Here is an 18,074-nt window from a genome sequence, read left to right on the forward strand (position 1 = left end):
TAGCTATTACTAAAGTTAAATATTCTGCTACATATAGAAGCTATGAGTGACAATACTACACATTAAAAGCTTAAGGTAGCTTTTTTTGTTTCACATTAATGAGGACAGGAGAAAAACCTTAGCTTTGAAACACCTGGAGTTTATGTCTCAGATTTGCTATATCTTAACATATGTTTTAAGAAAACTCATTGGTCACTTATTCTGTGTCCTAACAGTTACTGAAGGCATAAATACTTCTTCATTTGCTTGCATGCACACCTGTATTGCCCCAGCACTGAAGTTCAGTCAGTGCATGACAGAGGTGTGCATTCACAGGTTTTCTTCCCCCCCACTTCTCACACTCAGGTTCCTCTGGTAGCTTCTACAGCTTTTGTACCTCCTTCACAGTGTGGTACTTTATTGCTTATTATTTCTCTCTTGCAAGAGAGAATTATTGTTGCTTATTGCTTATCATTTCTCTCTAGCAAGCAGACACTATAGTTATCTACCCTTGATAGTTTTTAATTGCTCTGGTATCAGTTCCTGCATCTGTAAATTTTCTATTTCAAATTTTGGTGGGATTTTTTCTTTCTCTGGTGTAGCCCAATCATGACAAGATTTATGAAGTGGAGGGCTTTCTTTTGTTAATTCTTGAACAGCCCAGTTAGGCTTTGGAGGAGAGCATGAAGTGACGAGCACTTTGCTCCCCTTCTTGGGTAATGCTCTGTAACAAAACAAAGCTTGGAAGAACGTTTTTGAATAGTTTGCTCTCACCCCCTGCAGTTCTTTCTCAGCCATACAGTAGATGTTTAATTCATAAGAGTATAGTGAGACATTTACTTCACAGGCTCCTATAGGCCACAAAACCCTTCTCGCCATTTTGTGACAAACCTGGGATGTACAGGAAAAGACCAAAACTGTATTGCATTGGTACAAGAAATGGGGATAGATCAAGGGACCTGTCAGCTTGTAATGCCCTACATTTGTTTACTAAAATTTTGGAACTTACGGACTTGCTACAGAGAAAAGCAGCCTCCCTTTTTCCCTTCCTTCTATCTCAACTTAAATTCCTTGACAATCTTCCTGTCTCCAAAGATGTAACAAAGGTGATTGGTGTAACACCTGAGAATGAGTAAAATATACAAATTAGGCACTTTGCCCTTCTAAGTAAACAAGGCTTTGAAAGACCAAACAGTTTACAGTCAAGAAAGAACAATTAGATTTCCTTTTAAACCCTGATATATTAAAATTACTGAGTATGGTACTTGTATGGAAAACTTGAATTTTATGAATCACTTTAATGTCTTACACAATCAAATTTATTTCACAGTCACTTCCACAAGCATAGTAAGTTTTGTTCTGCAGTGGTTCTCATTCCAAAACCTTCACAGTAGCGTAAAGCTGCTGTTGTCTCTTGCTATTCTTGAAAAATGGTTCAGTATTGAAATATGAGAACAGGGACTAAAGCTCAGGTGCTTCCTCTCTCAAATTACTGTCATAACCATCATACTAACAAGTGTCTATTTGTCTCCTACTGAGCAACTCCAGCTGTAGAATAACAGTGCACTTAGGAATAGTCTGTAATACTTTATTCATTCCTCGCCTCCCAAATAAAATAAAATTTGATTCCTCTTGAAAAACAAAAAGGCCAAATGTATTTGAGATTACAAAAAACCTGAGGGAAAAGTCATCATGCTATTATCCAGAAACAACTGCATGGGTGAAACACTGTTTTGGTTTTCCTCATTTTGAGTAGATGCGTATTTTGTAATAATTGCCTCCATTTGAGACTCAAACAGCAGTACAGTTTCGAATCTCCTAATCTTCAATCTCTTTTAGCATATTTTCACCAGTAATTTTTTTTAAAAATATCTTTCAATTTTTCTATATGTTTCATGGATACGATTTTTTGAGCCAATTGTGGACTCCTCATATTTGGCAGTTTACTTAATGCTCTCCCTTTGGGAGATCAATACTTGTTTTGTGAAACTGATCATAATCTCTTTCCTACCACATATCTGTGACATAAAGCTGTGTTTAAGAGTTTCATGTTGTCTTAATCTCCTATACTGAGGGCGGTTTCTAGTTGTGATGATCTGCTGCATGGAATGACTGAAGTTTCATGGCAAATGTTCAGTGTGACATAGAACTTTTCCCACTAAATATTACTAGAAGGTTAAAATAGAGCTCATCCCAGAAGTCCCCATCAATATCTAAATACTTCACAGGTACAAGGTCCTGAAGATGTCTGTACATTCAGATTTTCAACCCCCTGTCCCAAATCTGCAATTTTTTCCCTGTCTTCTTGCTCTTAAGTGTGCTGTAAGTAGTTCAGATAGATGTATGTCTCTAGTTCATGTGCTAACAGCTCATATATCAGCTTTGGATACTGTTGTCTGTTATACGGCAACACGTTTTGCAGCACTGTCTGATTCAAACTAATGTGGCTATTTAGAAAGATTGTCTTTCTGTCTGTCTTCTCGGTCATATTTGACTAGAAGGCAACAAAAGCCAGGATTTCTTTTCTTTCTGGCAGAGTGTGTTATACTACCTGTCTCATATTGCCACTCTTGTGATTTGTAGATATTAGGTGGAAGTGCACGGGTACCAGAGCAAGTGAGCCTTTGAGAAAGACTCTGCTTTGAAATGTGGTCCTTCCCTCAATCTGAAATCATCTAAATTTTTTGACCGCGAGGACATACATTCTACCTGCTTTATTTTTGTTAGTCTTAAGGAAATGTGAGAGACCTGGGGACAATTCTAAGTGTATTTACTGACATGTTATTGTCAGTTATTTTTTATAAGGTGGTTAGTGGCTTAAGTTGTTCATTTCAAACCTTTGCTTTCAGTAATTGTCCCAGATCATACAAAATGGTACTAAAGCGCAGGAGATGTGTAAGCTTTTAAGGTAGAAAAGGCACCTCTGTTATATAGCTTTTAAGTATATTTATTCCAGAAATGAAGTATTAAATCAATTTAAGCTTCCATTAAATACATTAATTCATGTTATATAAATATCATTATAGCATTTGAGGTAAATATGGCAACTTTTTTAATTTGAACTAGTTTCTAAAAGTACTGTTTTCACAAGTACGTAGACTTAGCATCTGACATTTACTCAGAAGTCACATGTACCTTAGCTATCACTTTTCTGTGTCTTAGCAAGCAGGGTCTAGTCGTGAGGAAGTACTTCAGTTTCAATATCTGTTCTGCCCTCAGCATCTCTACTAAATATTGACAGTAAATATAGTGATGTTTCTGTGATTTTTTTAATGGTGGGTTTTATTTGCTTTTCAAAGCAGGTCAAACAAAACAAAATGTAACAAAGAAAGCAGGACAAGTTTAAAATGAGACTTCCTAAATATAATGTAGCAGGAGTCAAAATTATTTACAAGTTATTTGTGCTGGACAAAAGTTCCAGTTGTCTTCTTTCAGGAAGCAATGGCAAATAATCTGGAGCACACAGAATTATTTTTTATCCTGTCTTGAGTTAAAACATTTTATTCTAACCTTAAATTTTGGTATGCTGTTATACTTACAAAAGACCACTAACATTTTTCACATTATAATTTTGTATGGAAAATGTCAGCCCACACTGAATTAATGGATTTAGTTCTTCACAGTACTTTAGCTGTTAATGAAGATCCAATAGTAATGTTTTTAGAAAATGTAAATTTGAGAGATTATTTAGCTATAGGTAACAATCGTCTCAGTTTGAACAGTATACACATTGTCGAGTATGTTTGTATGTGATAGGGATATTACTGAGAAACTGTGAGGAAACATAAGATATTGAATCTGTGACATAGACTTGTGAGTGAAGAAAAAAATCCTAAATTGAGAGTCAAGGTTGTCCTTCCCCACTCTGCTTTTGGGCCTAAGAGGTCTACTGGGATCCTCTGCCAGATCTCCACACCTGCAGTCTTAACTTAGGAAGGTTTTATATAGTAAGCTATAATTCCTGTTCCAGCTAATTTCAGCAGAAACTGTTGAGAAAACAATGTGGATCCTTTGCAGGGTCAAAAATGGGGAATGATGAAGTAGAGGAGACCGATTTTATCTTTTATGTATGTTCTCTACTGGTCTAGTTCTGCTGGAAATGATTAGAGCTAAATTCTTTACAATCTAAAAGCTTCATAGCAAAGAATCATAGCAATACTATGTTACTAAAATCTCTCAGCATTATGCTACTAAAAGAACAAGGTATGTTTGAAAAAGGCTGTATTAAATCCTCTGTCAGAGGTTATCACAATTTCTTACTGACTCTGTAGTATGACTCCATGTTACATTATGACAACTGCACTTTCTGAAATGAAAACAGTTTTGACATCCACTTGTAACCAGGAAGAATAATTAGAGACAAAATAAAGTACCAGTGTTTCTTAATACTAGACAGTGCTGCTTGTGATGATAACTAAATAATAATTAGTCATTTCCATTGGTATTTTTGATGTAGCTATTGTGAGCTATTACAATAGCTGAGTGAGCTATTACAGATTTTAGAAGCACTTCACTTCATTTACACCTGGATCCTGCTGTAACAGAAAACCTAAGCAGAGCTTCCATTTTTGGCGGTTGGGTGTATTATACATGTGCACTGCAAACACAATGATGAACAATAACCCTTGTCACTGCCACTAAGTGGAGAACACTCCAACGCAAGAAGGAAGTGAGCGCAGCAGAATACATCTTTTTTTTTTGCTAACACAGAAATAAACTGCTACTTTATAGGACACCTGTTTTTATCCTGTCATTTTAATACAATTAAACAACCTAAAATTTAATATTAGTCACAGACCAATCAGTGATCTTTCAGCTACGCCATGCACTGTTATGCTAACGTGAACAATAAGATTTTTGGAAAAATGTTACTGCATCTAATTCCATAGTGAAAGTAAAGTAATTCAAAACGGAATTGTGGAGTATTGAAGATGAATGCAATGACATGAGTCATTTATTTAGCCTCTTTGCTGCTGCATATATGTGTTTTGTTATCTATATAATAAAGAAAAAAAATAATACTCTCATCTGAAATATGTGAGAGTGTTCTACAGTGCTGAAAAGATTCACGACTTTGTATGTAAACCTGGTAGATTAGTTAGGAGACTGGTGCGTCTGATTATAGACTATTAGTCTGGGATATTGCTTTAATTGAAATAGCATAATTATGTAGGTTCTTAGAAGAAGAATGTCGTAATTGCATGATAATGCTAAAGCAAGATTTGTCTGTCTTAAGGTAATCCTAACTGGTGTCGCTTACTGTCTGTTAATATTAAGGAAGAAGAAAGGCTTGTTAGAAAGTATTGTGAGTGCCGATACTTTATTTTTCTTTTTTCTTTTTTTGTATCACTTGCAACACACTGAGAAGGGAGAAAAATTCAGGAAACTTTGAATGTTTATACTAAGTTGTCCTGCTAGCACCTCAGGTTCTTGTTTTGATAATTTTCTTTTCTTTTGACTCCTCTGTTTTCTTTAAGGCCTTATTCGATTACAAGAGCTCATCAAGGCTCCGTCACGATACAACCTGAGACTAAAAATTCGTCAGTTACCAGCTGACACGAAAGATGCAAAGCCATTGCTAAAGGAGATGAAAAGAGGCAAAGAATTCCATGTAATCTTTGACTGCAGCCATGAAATGGCAGCAGGCATCTTGAAACAGGTAACCGTCATTTTGCTTTAGATGGTCTAATCTTTTTCATCCCTAATAAATAAAAGTAATATCCAGACTTAAGGGCATTTAACAAGCAGGGGAACTGTATGTCAGTTTTACTGAGGCCTAACTGAAAATCAGGCAAGGATTTCATAGGTAATTTTATTGGTGACTCTAACGGTGTCCGCTTTCATTATGTTTTTTTTAAAGAAACAGATTATTTGTTCATGTATAGGGGAAAAGGTGTATCAGTCTTTCAACTATGACGAATTGGTACTTTGGAGAATGGATGCTTTAAGCAGGGTTTTAAATGCTTCCTTAGTGTTATTTTATATAATAAAGATTTTTTTTTTTTTTTAAATTTAAGTCTGTAAATTGTGTACTCTTAATCAGATAGTGATATTTGAATAGTACGTTACCAACAGACCACATGAATGTGTTCCACTGAGAGGACAGAGCTCATAGCTCTGGATCTTTTAGAGCCATATTCTCCTCACACTAATAAGACAGCAAAACACCTGTATACATTTGGGTAGGTGTTTTGAAAGTGTTTGCTTTGGGGTGTACAAGTAAGATGAGCAGGTGAGATACAGCAGAATCCCAAATACTTAACTGGCTTTATATTGCAGAAGCAGATTTCAGTGATGTCGTTCAAGAGAAGGTGGCAATATAGTGGTATACAAAGGACGCGACTCATAAAAAAGCTTACTGTAACCCTAAAGTATGCATGAAATACATGCCTTTATGTGTCTCCTTTAGTTTCATGAGCTGGCTACAAAGACTGGGAATTCCTTATGCTCAGAGGCCATTTCCCCCATAGTTTTTAAATTTAACTGACTTGCAATAAGGAGGATAGGAAAAATACCTAAAACAAAACAATATTCTACATTTCTAATGCACAGCTTTTAGTGACTTTAATTCATGTTTATATTATGTTTGCTAGCAGACTGTATGGTTTAAATAGAAAACAAAATGTATTTAAGATTTGAAAATATGTTTCTTATTAAAGGCACTCAGGAGTACTGTTGTGGGTACAACTAAAATTGCTAGTAAACATACATTTATACTGCCATTTCTTTACTTTATTATTCATTGATTAAAAGGCTTTTATTAATTCCTATTAATTTTAAAGCTCTGCTGATAGTTTTTGCTCCTTGTGAAGCATAAGCCAGCCTAGGTAGTTTAATTGCTTAGCCCAAATCATCAAACGTACATTTAATTATTTTAACATCTTAAAAATGGAAAATGTGTTGATGGCAATACAAAGCTACAGTACTAACAATAACTCCATCAAGGTATATTATTTATACTGTACTTAGTAGTTTGTAGGTGAAAGGCAACTTTTCTTTCACAGTATACAACATTGTGTAAAATGTGACTAGAAGGAAATGGGAACAAAATTAAAAACATTGTATCTTTAATCATGTTCCAGGACCCAAGAGTAGGAGTTCAACCTCTTTAAATCAAATTGTAAACTTTTTTATCAAACTACTCTGCTCATCCTAAAGATTATAGAAGAAAGATACAGGAACAGTTCTTTCATGAGTGTTTAGATCTTTTTACAGTGTCTATAGGCTTTTAGTTTTCCATTCAGCTCCAATATTGCAGTGCTTTAAATATGTCTAAAATCAGTAGTTCTGCAGCTGAATGTGAGCTGTTGCTGTCAAATTTGACACAAAGATATTAAGACTGTACTTATTATTTAGTGATATCATTTCAAATATAGCGTTTACAAGTGTTTGCTGAAAAATAAAAATAAAGATCGTTCTATATTAATTTGTGAACTGTTAACCAATTTTTTCTGGTAATGGATGAACTTGGGGAGACATGACAAGGGGTTTCTTCTTGGGAGGATGACTTGAAAGATTAATAATGAAATTGCTGGAATAGAAAACGAGTTGGAAAGAAAGAAAAAAAATGTACCTTGAGAGGCAAGGTACCGTGAAATGGCAACTGCTGTTTTCTGGCCAAAAATACATGATGAAAAGGAAAAAAAAAACCACACCAAAACCCCTTAATTCAGACAAACATAATTAAATGAAGGTAAATCTCAGTGGTAACTACATCACCAGGACACCAGGGAAAGCAGACATGATTTAAAAGTTTAGAGAAGCACTAGATTAATGAGAGCAGAGGAATGACAATGTTTTGAAGAGGGAAAAGGAGTGAGGTCTATTGAGAAGTGAGGAAAGTGAGAGAAAGAAGACCTGGAAAAGACAACACCAGCACATAGCTGAATCAAGAACATGTGTAGGATGTTCTTGTGTAGAGATTCTATGGACTATGAAAGACTTGATTATAAGCACCTAAGATGTAGGTGACTGCAAATGTGTTACATATACAGAGGAAGATGCGTTGGCTTTATTTAAAAGCAACAACAAAAAAGTACTTAAAAATGTTTGTAGCTGAACAGTTTCTAGTAAAAATGTAGTATTTCTCATGAGATAATAGTTTTCCTGTGTTTAAGAGACTTTAAATTGTTATTGGCACACTATACTGTAATTCTAAATATTATTGTGGAATCCTAAATACACAATAGGAATCTTTTGGAAAAGTGTTGTGGCAGTTTTTGTCAAAGTCTTGTCTAAAATATTATAAAAATTGATCTGTAACTGATATGTTGAATTAATTTTAGCTTTTAACTTTTCTTTGGAAAAGAACATATAGACTAGTAATTTCACATTTTTTCACACAATGCCACAAGTAAAAAGGCTCCCACAGCCTTCAGAACTCTGATAATTTTTTTGTATACAAATTCTGGTATTATGACAATTGTATACTTGTTGCCTTCAGTGTGTTGAAGGAGATGTAACTGGTAGCAACTTAGCAAAGAATTCCATTGATAATTCCTTGAAAGGAAGAAAATATTGCTCACTTGTGTAGCTGTTTTACACTGCTCAAATTAGGTAAAATACACGATAGATACTCATGTGATTGAATAAATCATACTAGTCTAAAGCAACTTCGGTGCAGAACACAGAGATACAAGATTTTCAGGTGAAAATGCCCTTAATGAATAAGTAATGAGACATACATATTTTATTGCTTTAAAAATGTATTTACAAATATTTGTTCTTATGTTGTTAAGAGGAAAGTATGAACATTTTAAAACATGCAGTTGATCAAAAACTATTTGGTATTACATATTTAGCAAGACAGATGAAGGTACCTGATAGATATCTGAGTTTATAGAGTCATATTATGAATATTTGTTCTTTACTTCTACTGAAATAGCATGTATCTTGCTATTCAAAACTTCACATGTCTAGTTTCTTCCATGGCTGGAAAAATGTACACACATGTAATACAAGCTTGTTTCCTTCTTTTAAATGCACAGCATTGTTCATCAAAATAGAAAAATTATTTCCTATAAGGTTATTATTTTTAAGGGAAAGATTCAATAATGAATGAAAATATTGTCAACTCAGATTTTGTGTGGCAACTTAATGCATCCATTAGTATGTAAAACTATAAGCCTCTTTCACATTTACTGCACTAAACAGTATAATAATATTCTTTATATCAGAAGATCTGGTTCATAAATTCCTTTAATAGTCAGTAATCTGCTCTAACTGCTAGGAAATGACTTGGTTGACCTAATTTTAGTATAATTCCAACCCTATAGTCTGATCCCGGTAGTGTTCTTTTGCAGCTTTTCATTTGCCATGTAAGTGTGATAAAAATGTATTATGTGACCTCAGAAACATTAATCTTTTGTTTATTTTTTTAAGGCTTTAGCTATGGGAATGATGACAGAATACTATCACTATATCTTTACCACTCTGGTAAGTGGCTTGTAAAAACACACTGATGACATCTAACAAAGATGTTACTTTCCTTAATTACATTACTTGACAAAGTGAAAAAGGTCTCTCTGGAATGGTGTGTGAGTCAACTCTGTTGAGTTTTCTTACTTTCAGTGAAAATTCATCAGGATAGTTTAATTATTGTTTAACAGAGTGCCTTGGAAACTGATAGACCCGAAAAAGCAACTGACTGTAATAGTGCAGTTTTTAACTTTCAAGCAGGGTTATATATTAAGTATATAATTAATAATTGATTTATTTATATTATGAAATTTGACCTTTTTCTCTTTTGGCTATTTGTCTGTGAAAATTATGACATTTTAAACTTACTCATATATTCTATATCTTTTATCTTTAATCCATCATTTTACAAGGTAATTCTTCACGGTCATATGATTCCCAAATAATTTGGCTTGATTATTAGCAGCACTTTATTTAAGAGTCTGCATGACCTTTTTAGGTACATGAATGATGCAATATTCTTTGATGTCCCCTGTAAAAGTAACTAAGAAGGAATTTGGTCATTCTTGGAACCATCAGATTTAACATTTGCAATAAATGAACATTTAAAAATGCTCAAATGCTCTTACAAAACATAACAAACAGTCTAACTAAGAAACAGTTTAACATTTAGTAAAATAATACTCTAGAAACTTCAGTTGTGCACATTTCTCTGTTTCCCATTGTGCTCAAATTTGCCTGTTTAGATTGCAGTTCATTAGGGTCCTTAAAATACAAGACATTTCAAACATGAGACACATGTGCCTTGGTAAAACCATGCTTGAAATGACCTATGTTTAAAGTCGCATACATGTTTAAGCCTTTATGGAAATAAATCCTTTGTTAGCATGAAAATAGCTTGTGGAATAGAAAGCAAAATAATTTGTGAAGTTTGTTAGAACTGTACAGGCAAAATATCCCGCACAAGTACCTGTCTTATTTTAGAAGGATACGTTGTTCTATCATGCATTTAGGATTGCATGCAATGGAATTTTCCTCACTAGTCTGTCAAAATGGATTCTAGGTGTTTCAAGGTATTTTTTACTTTCTAAATTTTAATTTTGCTAATGGTGAAAAAACAGTGGTATGCTGTCCATTGGCATTTAATTTTTATTCTTAAAGCTATGTTTAAAAATCAGGGTTTTCTGTCATTCTTATTTCTTTATTGGAACATTAGGGGGTTTTTTGAGAAACAAGTATTATATTGACTTGGAGCTATCAGAGGATAATTTAGTGTGCACAAACAGATGATAAATTTTGATTTTGCAGTGTAGCTTTGGAACTTGCCTCAGAATTTAGTTGTTTTGATATATTAATTGCTTCTTACCTGACATGGTGAAAGTCCTGTCAAATAAATTTTCCAGTCCCAGTGTTTACAGCAGTCTTCTGTGTGTTCTCCTCTTGATTGATTCAGGGTCTAATGCAGTAGCTCATTAATACTCTGACCTGTGTGTATTTATAATATATGCATAATATTGTTGTGTATATTTATTATATTCCAGTGTAAACATGAGTGTGTTTGGATTAAATAATTACATCTGAGGTTCTGACTTCTTTCACAGTAAAAACAGAGAGAGTATTTAAAGGGAACGATGTAACGTTGTTCTAGTTATGTTCAACCCTTCCTTTGCAATAAAATGTTTTATTTCTTTAGAAAGAGGACATGAGTTAGGTTATTTGTAAATGAATAACTTAAAATCATTCTGACACCTGCATATCTTAGGTATTATATATGGGAAATGGCATCATAATTACTACCTGTAATTAAAAATGGGTAATGATTGATAACTGGTTGATATTTTTGTGGGCTTAGTGGTGTTAACAATGAATAATGAATTATGTTTTGGTTTTCCATAGTACAACATTTAATCTTCTTCAGCTCTAGACAGTAAACAAAATGGATTCAGGCAAGTGTTACTCATAACACTACCATTTCATGGAAATTAATAATATATTAAACTGCCAGCAAAAAATAAATTAGAAATGAGATGAACAACTAAGTATGAGTTATGTAGAGAATTTGTATGTTCAATGAAACTAAAATTATCTTATAGGACAGTAATGTCTTATGTATAACCTTGATTATGTCACTTAAAAAAATTATTTAAAAGGAAACAGAAAGTAAACCAAATGAAATCTCACTTATAATGCATGTACCTAGGCCTGTCATGACTGCTTTCTTCATCAGTTTTTTTTTCCCCATGTTCTCAACTTGATCTTAGACTGAGTTTCCTGAAGTCAAGTACTGTTTCTACATTGTTGCTAAGGATTCTGTCAAAGGACTGGGATAATCTTGAGTTTACTTGCCTGATTTAAAGTTTTTCATCTTTTTATTAATTTATATTTGCCTCTGTGTGTGTAGGGGGCCTAAATATACACGCACATACATACATACATTAATTGACAAAGGTTATTGTTACAAAGACTAAACCCTAATCAAAGATATGTCCATGTTTGGAAGTATGATTGATAGCTGTGAAAAATGTTTTTGGTTAAATTTAAAGGCATGTACATTTCCCCTCTCCCCCCACCAATTTATCATCTAGAGATCAACATGTTCATGTTTCTTAGAGAGTGCGGATGCAAGGGAACTCTTGTTCTGTTTATTATGTGATTTGAAGTCTGTTCTGGTAAGGCAAAGAAGTAGTGGTTAATAATAATATTTTTAGCTATTAATAATACTATTTAAACCTACTCTAAATAATATTATTTAAGCCTAACTGGTAATGGATACAGTTCTGCGACTGGACTTAGCATTTCCTATAAGGCTTTTATTATTTTTTTTTTATTATTATTTTTTTTTTTTTAGAAAAAAGACAGTTGAATCTGTTCTTCCTCTGTGAATCAGATTACTCCCACCATAGGGTCAGATGAGTTGCTTGCTCACAGGCACAGGCCCCCAGATAAACAGAGCATACTTCCTAGCATATATAGTGCTGTTACTCCTGCAAGTAACTCCTGCAAATTTCAGTACTCTCATTTGGGGAGACAGTCTAACAATTGAAATAGGAATTGCAGTGTATTAAAGAATTTATACGATGGTCATTTTTTTCAGGACCTTTTTGCCTTGGATGTGGAACCTTATCGGTATAGTGGAGTTAATATGACTGGATTCAGAATTCTAAACACAGAAAATACCCAGGTGTCATCTATCATTGAAAAGTGGTCTATGGAACGATTGCAAGCACCTCCTAAGCCTGATTCAGGTTTGCTGGATGGATTTATGACGGTATGAATATCAGTGTTTAGTTCCCTTTTTTGTATATGTTTGAGAAGATAAAAAAAAAAGGTTTAACTTTTTATTTCTGTTATTAAGATTGTTTAGAGGTATGAGACCAAATATTGTTGTAGATGTGACAGAGTAACTGTGGTCTTTCTGTTAATATTCTGTAGGCTGAATACATAGCTGTATTAACTTTCTTTTTTTTTTTTAATTTATTTTATGGATACTATAAGTAAGACCTGCTTAATATCTTTTCCAGTTTATATGTTTTTACATATCTAATTAGTCTGGTTGTTTGGCTTTTTTTCCTTTCATTGCCATTATTCTCTGGCCTCACTTCTGTTCATGAAAATTGCAATTACATTCATGCAAATAAACTTTCATGACTAGGTTTTCAGTGAGTTTTTACTACTCATCAGTTGGAATTAAATCTACAATTATAATGTCCAGAAGGGGTATATTTTAAAACATATCCTACATTAGGACCTCTTTAGTTTTCAAATTTGTTGAAAGATCTAATTTTCCACTTTGGCCCAGAGCGATTTGTAGCATCTTTGCTGACAGAGTTCCACTGCTCTTTATATTTTTATTTTTTTTAAAGCCTTTTCATGTTCCATTTGAAAAATAGCAAATTCTGTTTCTTGAAGATTAGTATCTTCATTATTTATCAGTTACCTAGATTGTGTTAGTTGGGCCACTTAGCATAGCTAATCTTTTGAATGATTTTTTTTCTACTGATAAGATTTAAAGGTTTTATAGACATCAAATACTAAATAACAATTAATATTTTAAAAAGTTAATTTCCTTTTTGTCTTGTTTTTAGAAAATTACCATTTTTAGAGAAAAATACTTTTTTCTTCTATTTACTTCTTGTATATGGTACCTTGAACATGATAATTTGAAACATTTTAAATTTAATTTATTTGCTAGTTCTGTTGTGCTGCACTTTTAAAGTACCATATGACGTGATCTGTAAAGTTATATTGTTCATTTCTCTAAATAATTCCAAATAAGCAAATGAACCCCCCAAAATTTTAGAAATGTGTGAAGTATACATCTGGTTTACATATAGCTGCTGCTTATTATTGTCAGTCATTGTTTCATGCTTCCTTGTTTGCATTAATATTTTCATTCTTTGATTTTTACCTTTTTCAATTAAAAATTTGTAGCAGTTATACAACTACAATGATTGAGATTATTTTATGCATTGATCAAAGATATAGTCGATCTCAAACCTTTGGATAGTTACCAAGACCAGTACAAGTAGTTACTTTATCAAAACACAGGGCCATGGTCAATAAAATCATAGAATAATAAATATTGGAACAGAGTTCTGTGGGCCAATCACATGCTTGTCAGCCTTTGTGGTGCTGTAAAGAAAATGCCATTCTCAGAAAAGCTTCTGGTGAGAGTTATTACCAGTATATGACTGTGTAAGACTGTACTTTACACCATTACTTTGCCTCAGGACAGAAAAAGATAAAGTGCATGAAAAACACTCTGCTTTCTCTTCTGGACCCTTAAGAGCCCTCTTTGTCAATCTAAGTGGAACCAAGTATTCATACAGACTGTGATGACTATTTTATGGGGATTTTTATGTTGATTGAGCATCTAAATGTGCTTTGCCTACCTGGGTTTTAGATGCCTGAGATATGCAGATTGAATTTAAAGGGTGTTTTAAGGCCTAATAATCTTGACAAGTGCTAAGTGCTTACAGAGCTTTTCTAATTTGGCCCTTAGATATACAAAAAACATTTATGGGATGTCAGTTTTACAAGAAATGTCTTTGGAAGGTGTAGAAGAAAGTTATGTCATGACATGATTGCACAAAGTTCTTCCTGTGCTCAGAATAAGTCAAATCAATTAAGTCATTTTATTGACTTATTATCAATAAAGTTGTTAAGTTTGTAAAATTTGACTACCATTTCTTATTTGTTCATGTGTATTTAAAGTCAGAAATGCACAGATATTAATTGCTGTTATGGAATATGGGCTGAGCTGGGAATTTGTTTTATTTTAATTGGTTGATAATGACTACAGCTTATTCAGAAAAATATTAGCAATAAGCCTGCTTAATTGGAGACCATTCAGCTTGAGCCACATAGCTAAATGCCATTTAATCAGGTATTTTAATACCTGAAACTTGAGAATTTGCCAAATAAAAAACTGAGGTTTATCTATCTCTGAGCATTTAGAGAACTCAATGAAGATAAACTGGTTTCCAATGCTTTAAAACCAGGCAGTTACGGATCACAAAGTTTATACATTCTAGTGGTGTTTGTGTTATGTCATTCTTCCTCTGACTTTTCCACTATATTTAAACTAACTTAGCCATCATGACAGAGTTAGAACTATCAATTTAATTCTGATGTTGCATTGCCTTATTTATGATTCATAGACTTCCCAGTCTTAATTCTCATTTTAAGTTTTCTGTAGGCTTGTATAACTCTCTAATTAGTAAATCATTTTCCTCATAATTATCTAACCTTTAGTATCCCGATGTGATAAAAGGTGGGTGTAAAATTTCATCTTGTCTCTTTGGAATGTTCCAAGTCAGATTTCCAAGTGTGGATCCTGTTGACTTCAATTAGAATAGTTTTTCCTTTGTTTCTAGGCTGCTCCTCAGGACAACTCTGGAAAGGGTGATGCTTTAGCACACCCAAGAAGATTAGGGGTGAAAACCAAATTCTCCATCATGTTTCGCTCTCCTTTTAGGGTTTCTTAAGATTCTCTGTAAGGGCTTTGGAAAAACCTATTTAAACTATCTAATGAATGTTTCCATGTTTAATCATTCTATTATTTAATAAATGTTAACTTATTTGTATGACAGTTGTGGTTTAACCCCAGCTGGCAACTAAGAACCACACACCCACTCACTCATTTCCCCCCACCGTCCTCCCCCCAACATCTGTAGAATATTTTTTCCATGTACATTTCTGTCCCAGGGACTAGCTAATTATAATATAAGAACAGGATTCAAATCGAAAGAGGTTGAATAACATCACCGAAAGTTTTGACGTTTGCTCCAAGATAAATATTTGGAGTTGTATGTCACCAAAATGAATGTTGGTTTTGGTTTTTTTTTTTTGTATACAAATGTATGATAGATTCAGGTATGCAAACCTGTGGTTCTGTTGGGGCAATCTGCCTTGAAAGTACGTCAGCATTGCAGATTACAATGCAGACTGAAAAGTAGTCTGAAATGGAGCCTTGTGTTACAACGTTACTAAACAACTTCTAACCAGATTGAGGATCTTTAAACAGTTCTCTGATATATGATATATTCATTACTGTTATTTTTCACTAACTTTATACTAAATTTTGAAAGTTGAAAGTGGTTGCTACTTAGCAACCACTTGAGCAAAGTGACTTGGCATTAAAAAACACGCTAATTTTCAACCAGAACAAGATTTCTTCTTCAAAAATGAATTTATAATGTAAGTTAAAAAACAAAACAAAACAAAACAAAACAACAGAATTAAATAAAAACATGTAATTTATTTAACTTTAGCTTTTATTTTGTAAAAAGTTTAGATTTGCAAGGGTTCATCCTGATTTAGCCTGGAGCAAAACCATTGCGTTTTGGATTTTCCTGCTAGGTGGAAAAACTGCTAAATTATGACGACTGAATATTTTTGTTAAATTCTAACTGTACTGTCATCTGTACTGTATTAATGGAAAGATATTCTGGAAATCAGAAAAGTAACATGCTATTTTCAAGGAACTTTACTTTGATATACTTGACTTCTTATTTTTGATTCCATACAAGTAGCACAGAGAAAAAAACCCAACAAACCAAATCAACAAACAAACAAAACCCCAAACTCGGAGCATAAATGCACTCCTACATTTATATATGACAACCATGATTCAGACCAAGCGAAGCAGAGCATGAATAAAGTGTTATGAGTTAAGAATTCTTTTACTGTACAACTATTAATCTTCTAGTTTTCTGTGCCTCAAGTCAGAACTTAGCATGCATAATTAAGATGACCTAACAAGCTCTGCTGCTTCGTTGACGTAAAGTTTTCCTTACTAATTGCTTTTGCCTATCATCCAATTTTGCTATCTGCTTTCATCTTGCGTAGAAAAGAGTGTGCTTTTTTCTATTCTGACTATTAATTCTATTCTTTAATGTTCACTTTAGTAGCTGTATGCAGCAGGTGCAGGGAAGCACTGTGGTACTTGATGAATGCTTTATCTAAGGTCAATAATAAAGCATTTCATCAGAAAAAATCATAGTTTGTCTCTCATAGGTTTCGTAGGCTGCCTAGCAGAACGGGGCATTACTTAGTTGTGTGCTTTCTTTTCCAACACTTAATTCTCTTGTTTATTTTTTTACATATTTTTTTAATTTCTCCTTTCTTTTCTAGACATAGTGTGCTTTTCAAGCTTAGGTGCTCTCCACCATGAAACATAATATTTCTCAGCAAGTGAAAACTAGTTGTAATAAAAATTTGGAGTGATATCAAATACTGAGGGCAAAAATGTAGAGATTTGTTGCACAGCCAGAATGGGCTTATGGTTCATTTCTGTATATGAGATTTTCAACTGATTCAAAAAAGGAGAGATGAGATTTTCTGAATAAAGATTTGAAATAATTAAAAGCTGATGCATAGACTTCCTTGGATAAGGAGAAAAGATCCAAGGATATTTTATTTAAATACATAACTGTAAAAAAGATGCAAAGATACCAGGAAAAATGCTAATACCTTCATACATTGTCCTTAATCAAAAGAATATACCAATGCATTCACTCCACTGAACTGTCTAGGAAATTCATCTTGAATTTTGAGGGATACAGTAAAAATGATGAAGTTATAATTGCTTTGGAATTTGAGAATGGAAATGAAATGTTGGATTCATAAGTGTGTAGGTATGTTCCCCTAATTAGCTCTCCATATTTGCACACTCAAAAGACTTGGGGGACACATTTATATATTATATTCTTTGTTTGTTCTCTGTTTCTCCTGATTGTAAGACAACTTCTGCTAAGTGACCTCTCAATGTCCAAACCTTATGACTGTCCTGTGAAGTCTAGTTTATCTCATCTCAATGTTCACCTTCTGACCTTTGTGGTTATGTTAGTTTAATATTCTCAGAAGCTTTGTTGAATCCAATGGTAAGATAAAGAATTGCTAAAGAAAAGAATGGTGTAAGGGTGAGTATGGATGGACAACAATGGAAAACAATTTTCAGTTGCATTAAATCAACTTGTTTGAAAAACCCTAAATTGCTGTAGTGAATGGGACTAATGCATGAAAGCTGTGTTAAATGGCTAGCTGTAATCAGGTGAAAGAGCCTGATAATCATTAGAGTCCTTTGGCTTACTTTTGGTAAAGGTTTTTTAATCATGTTTAACTTGATTAAGCTAATACAGTTGGAAGGTATATTTTTTCCATTATAAACAAGATTG

The 18,074-nt window shown here is 33.4% G+C and overlaps 1 protein-coding gene across 1 annotated transcript in view; it reads left to right on the forward strand.

The window, feature by feature from the left end:
- Nucleotides 1-18,074, forward strand: part of GRIK2 (glutamate receptor, ionotropic, kainate 2) — a gene marked incomplete at its 5' end in the record, with an annotated part of 284,674 nt that overhangs the window by 22,601 nt on the left and 243,999 nt on the right. Inside the window, 3 exons of the mRNA XM_009893855.1 lie at nucleotides 5,457-5,638; nucleotides 9,361-9,414; nucleotides 12,491-12,664. Coding sequence (XP_009892157.1) covers nucleotides 5,457-5,638; nucleotides 9,361-9,414; nucleotides 12,491-12,664 — 410 coding nt within the window. The remainder of the gene's footprint in view (nucleotides 1-5,456; nucleotides 5,639-9,360; nucleotides 9,415-12,490; nucleotides 12,665-18,074) is intronic.

The sequence above is a fragment of the Charadrius vociferus genome, unplaced genomic scaffold (genome assembly GCF_000708025.1).
Source record: "Charadrius vociferus isolate BGI_N301 unplaced genomic scaffold, ASM70802v2 scaffold129, whole genome shotgun sequence".
In the NCBI taxonomy this organism is placed as follows: Eukaryota; Metazoa; Chordata; class Aves; order Charadriiformes; family Charadriidae; genus Charadrius; species Charadrius vociferus.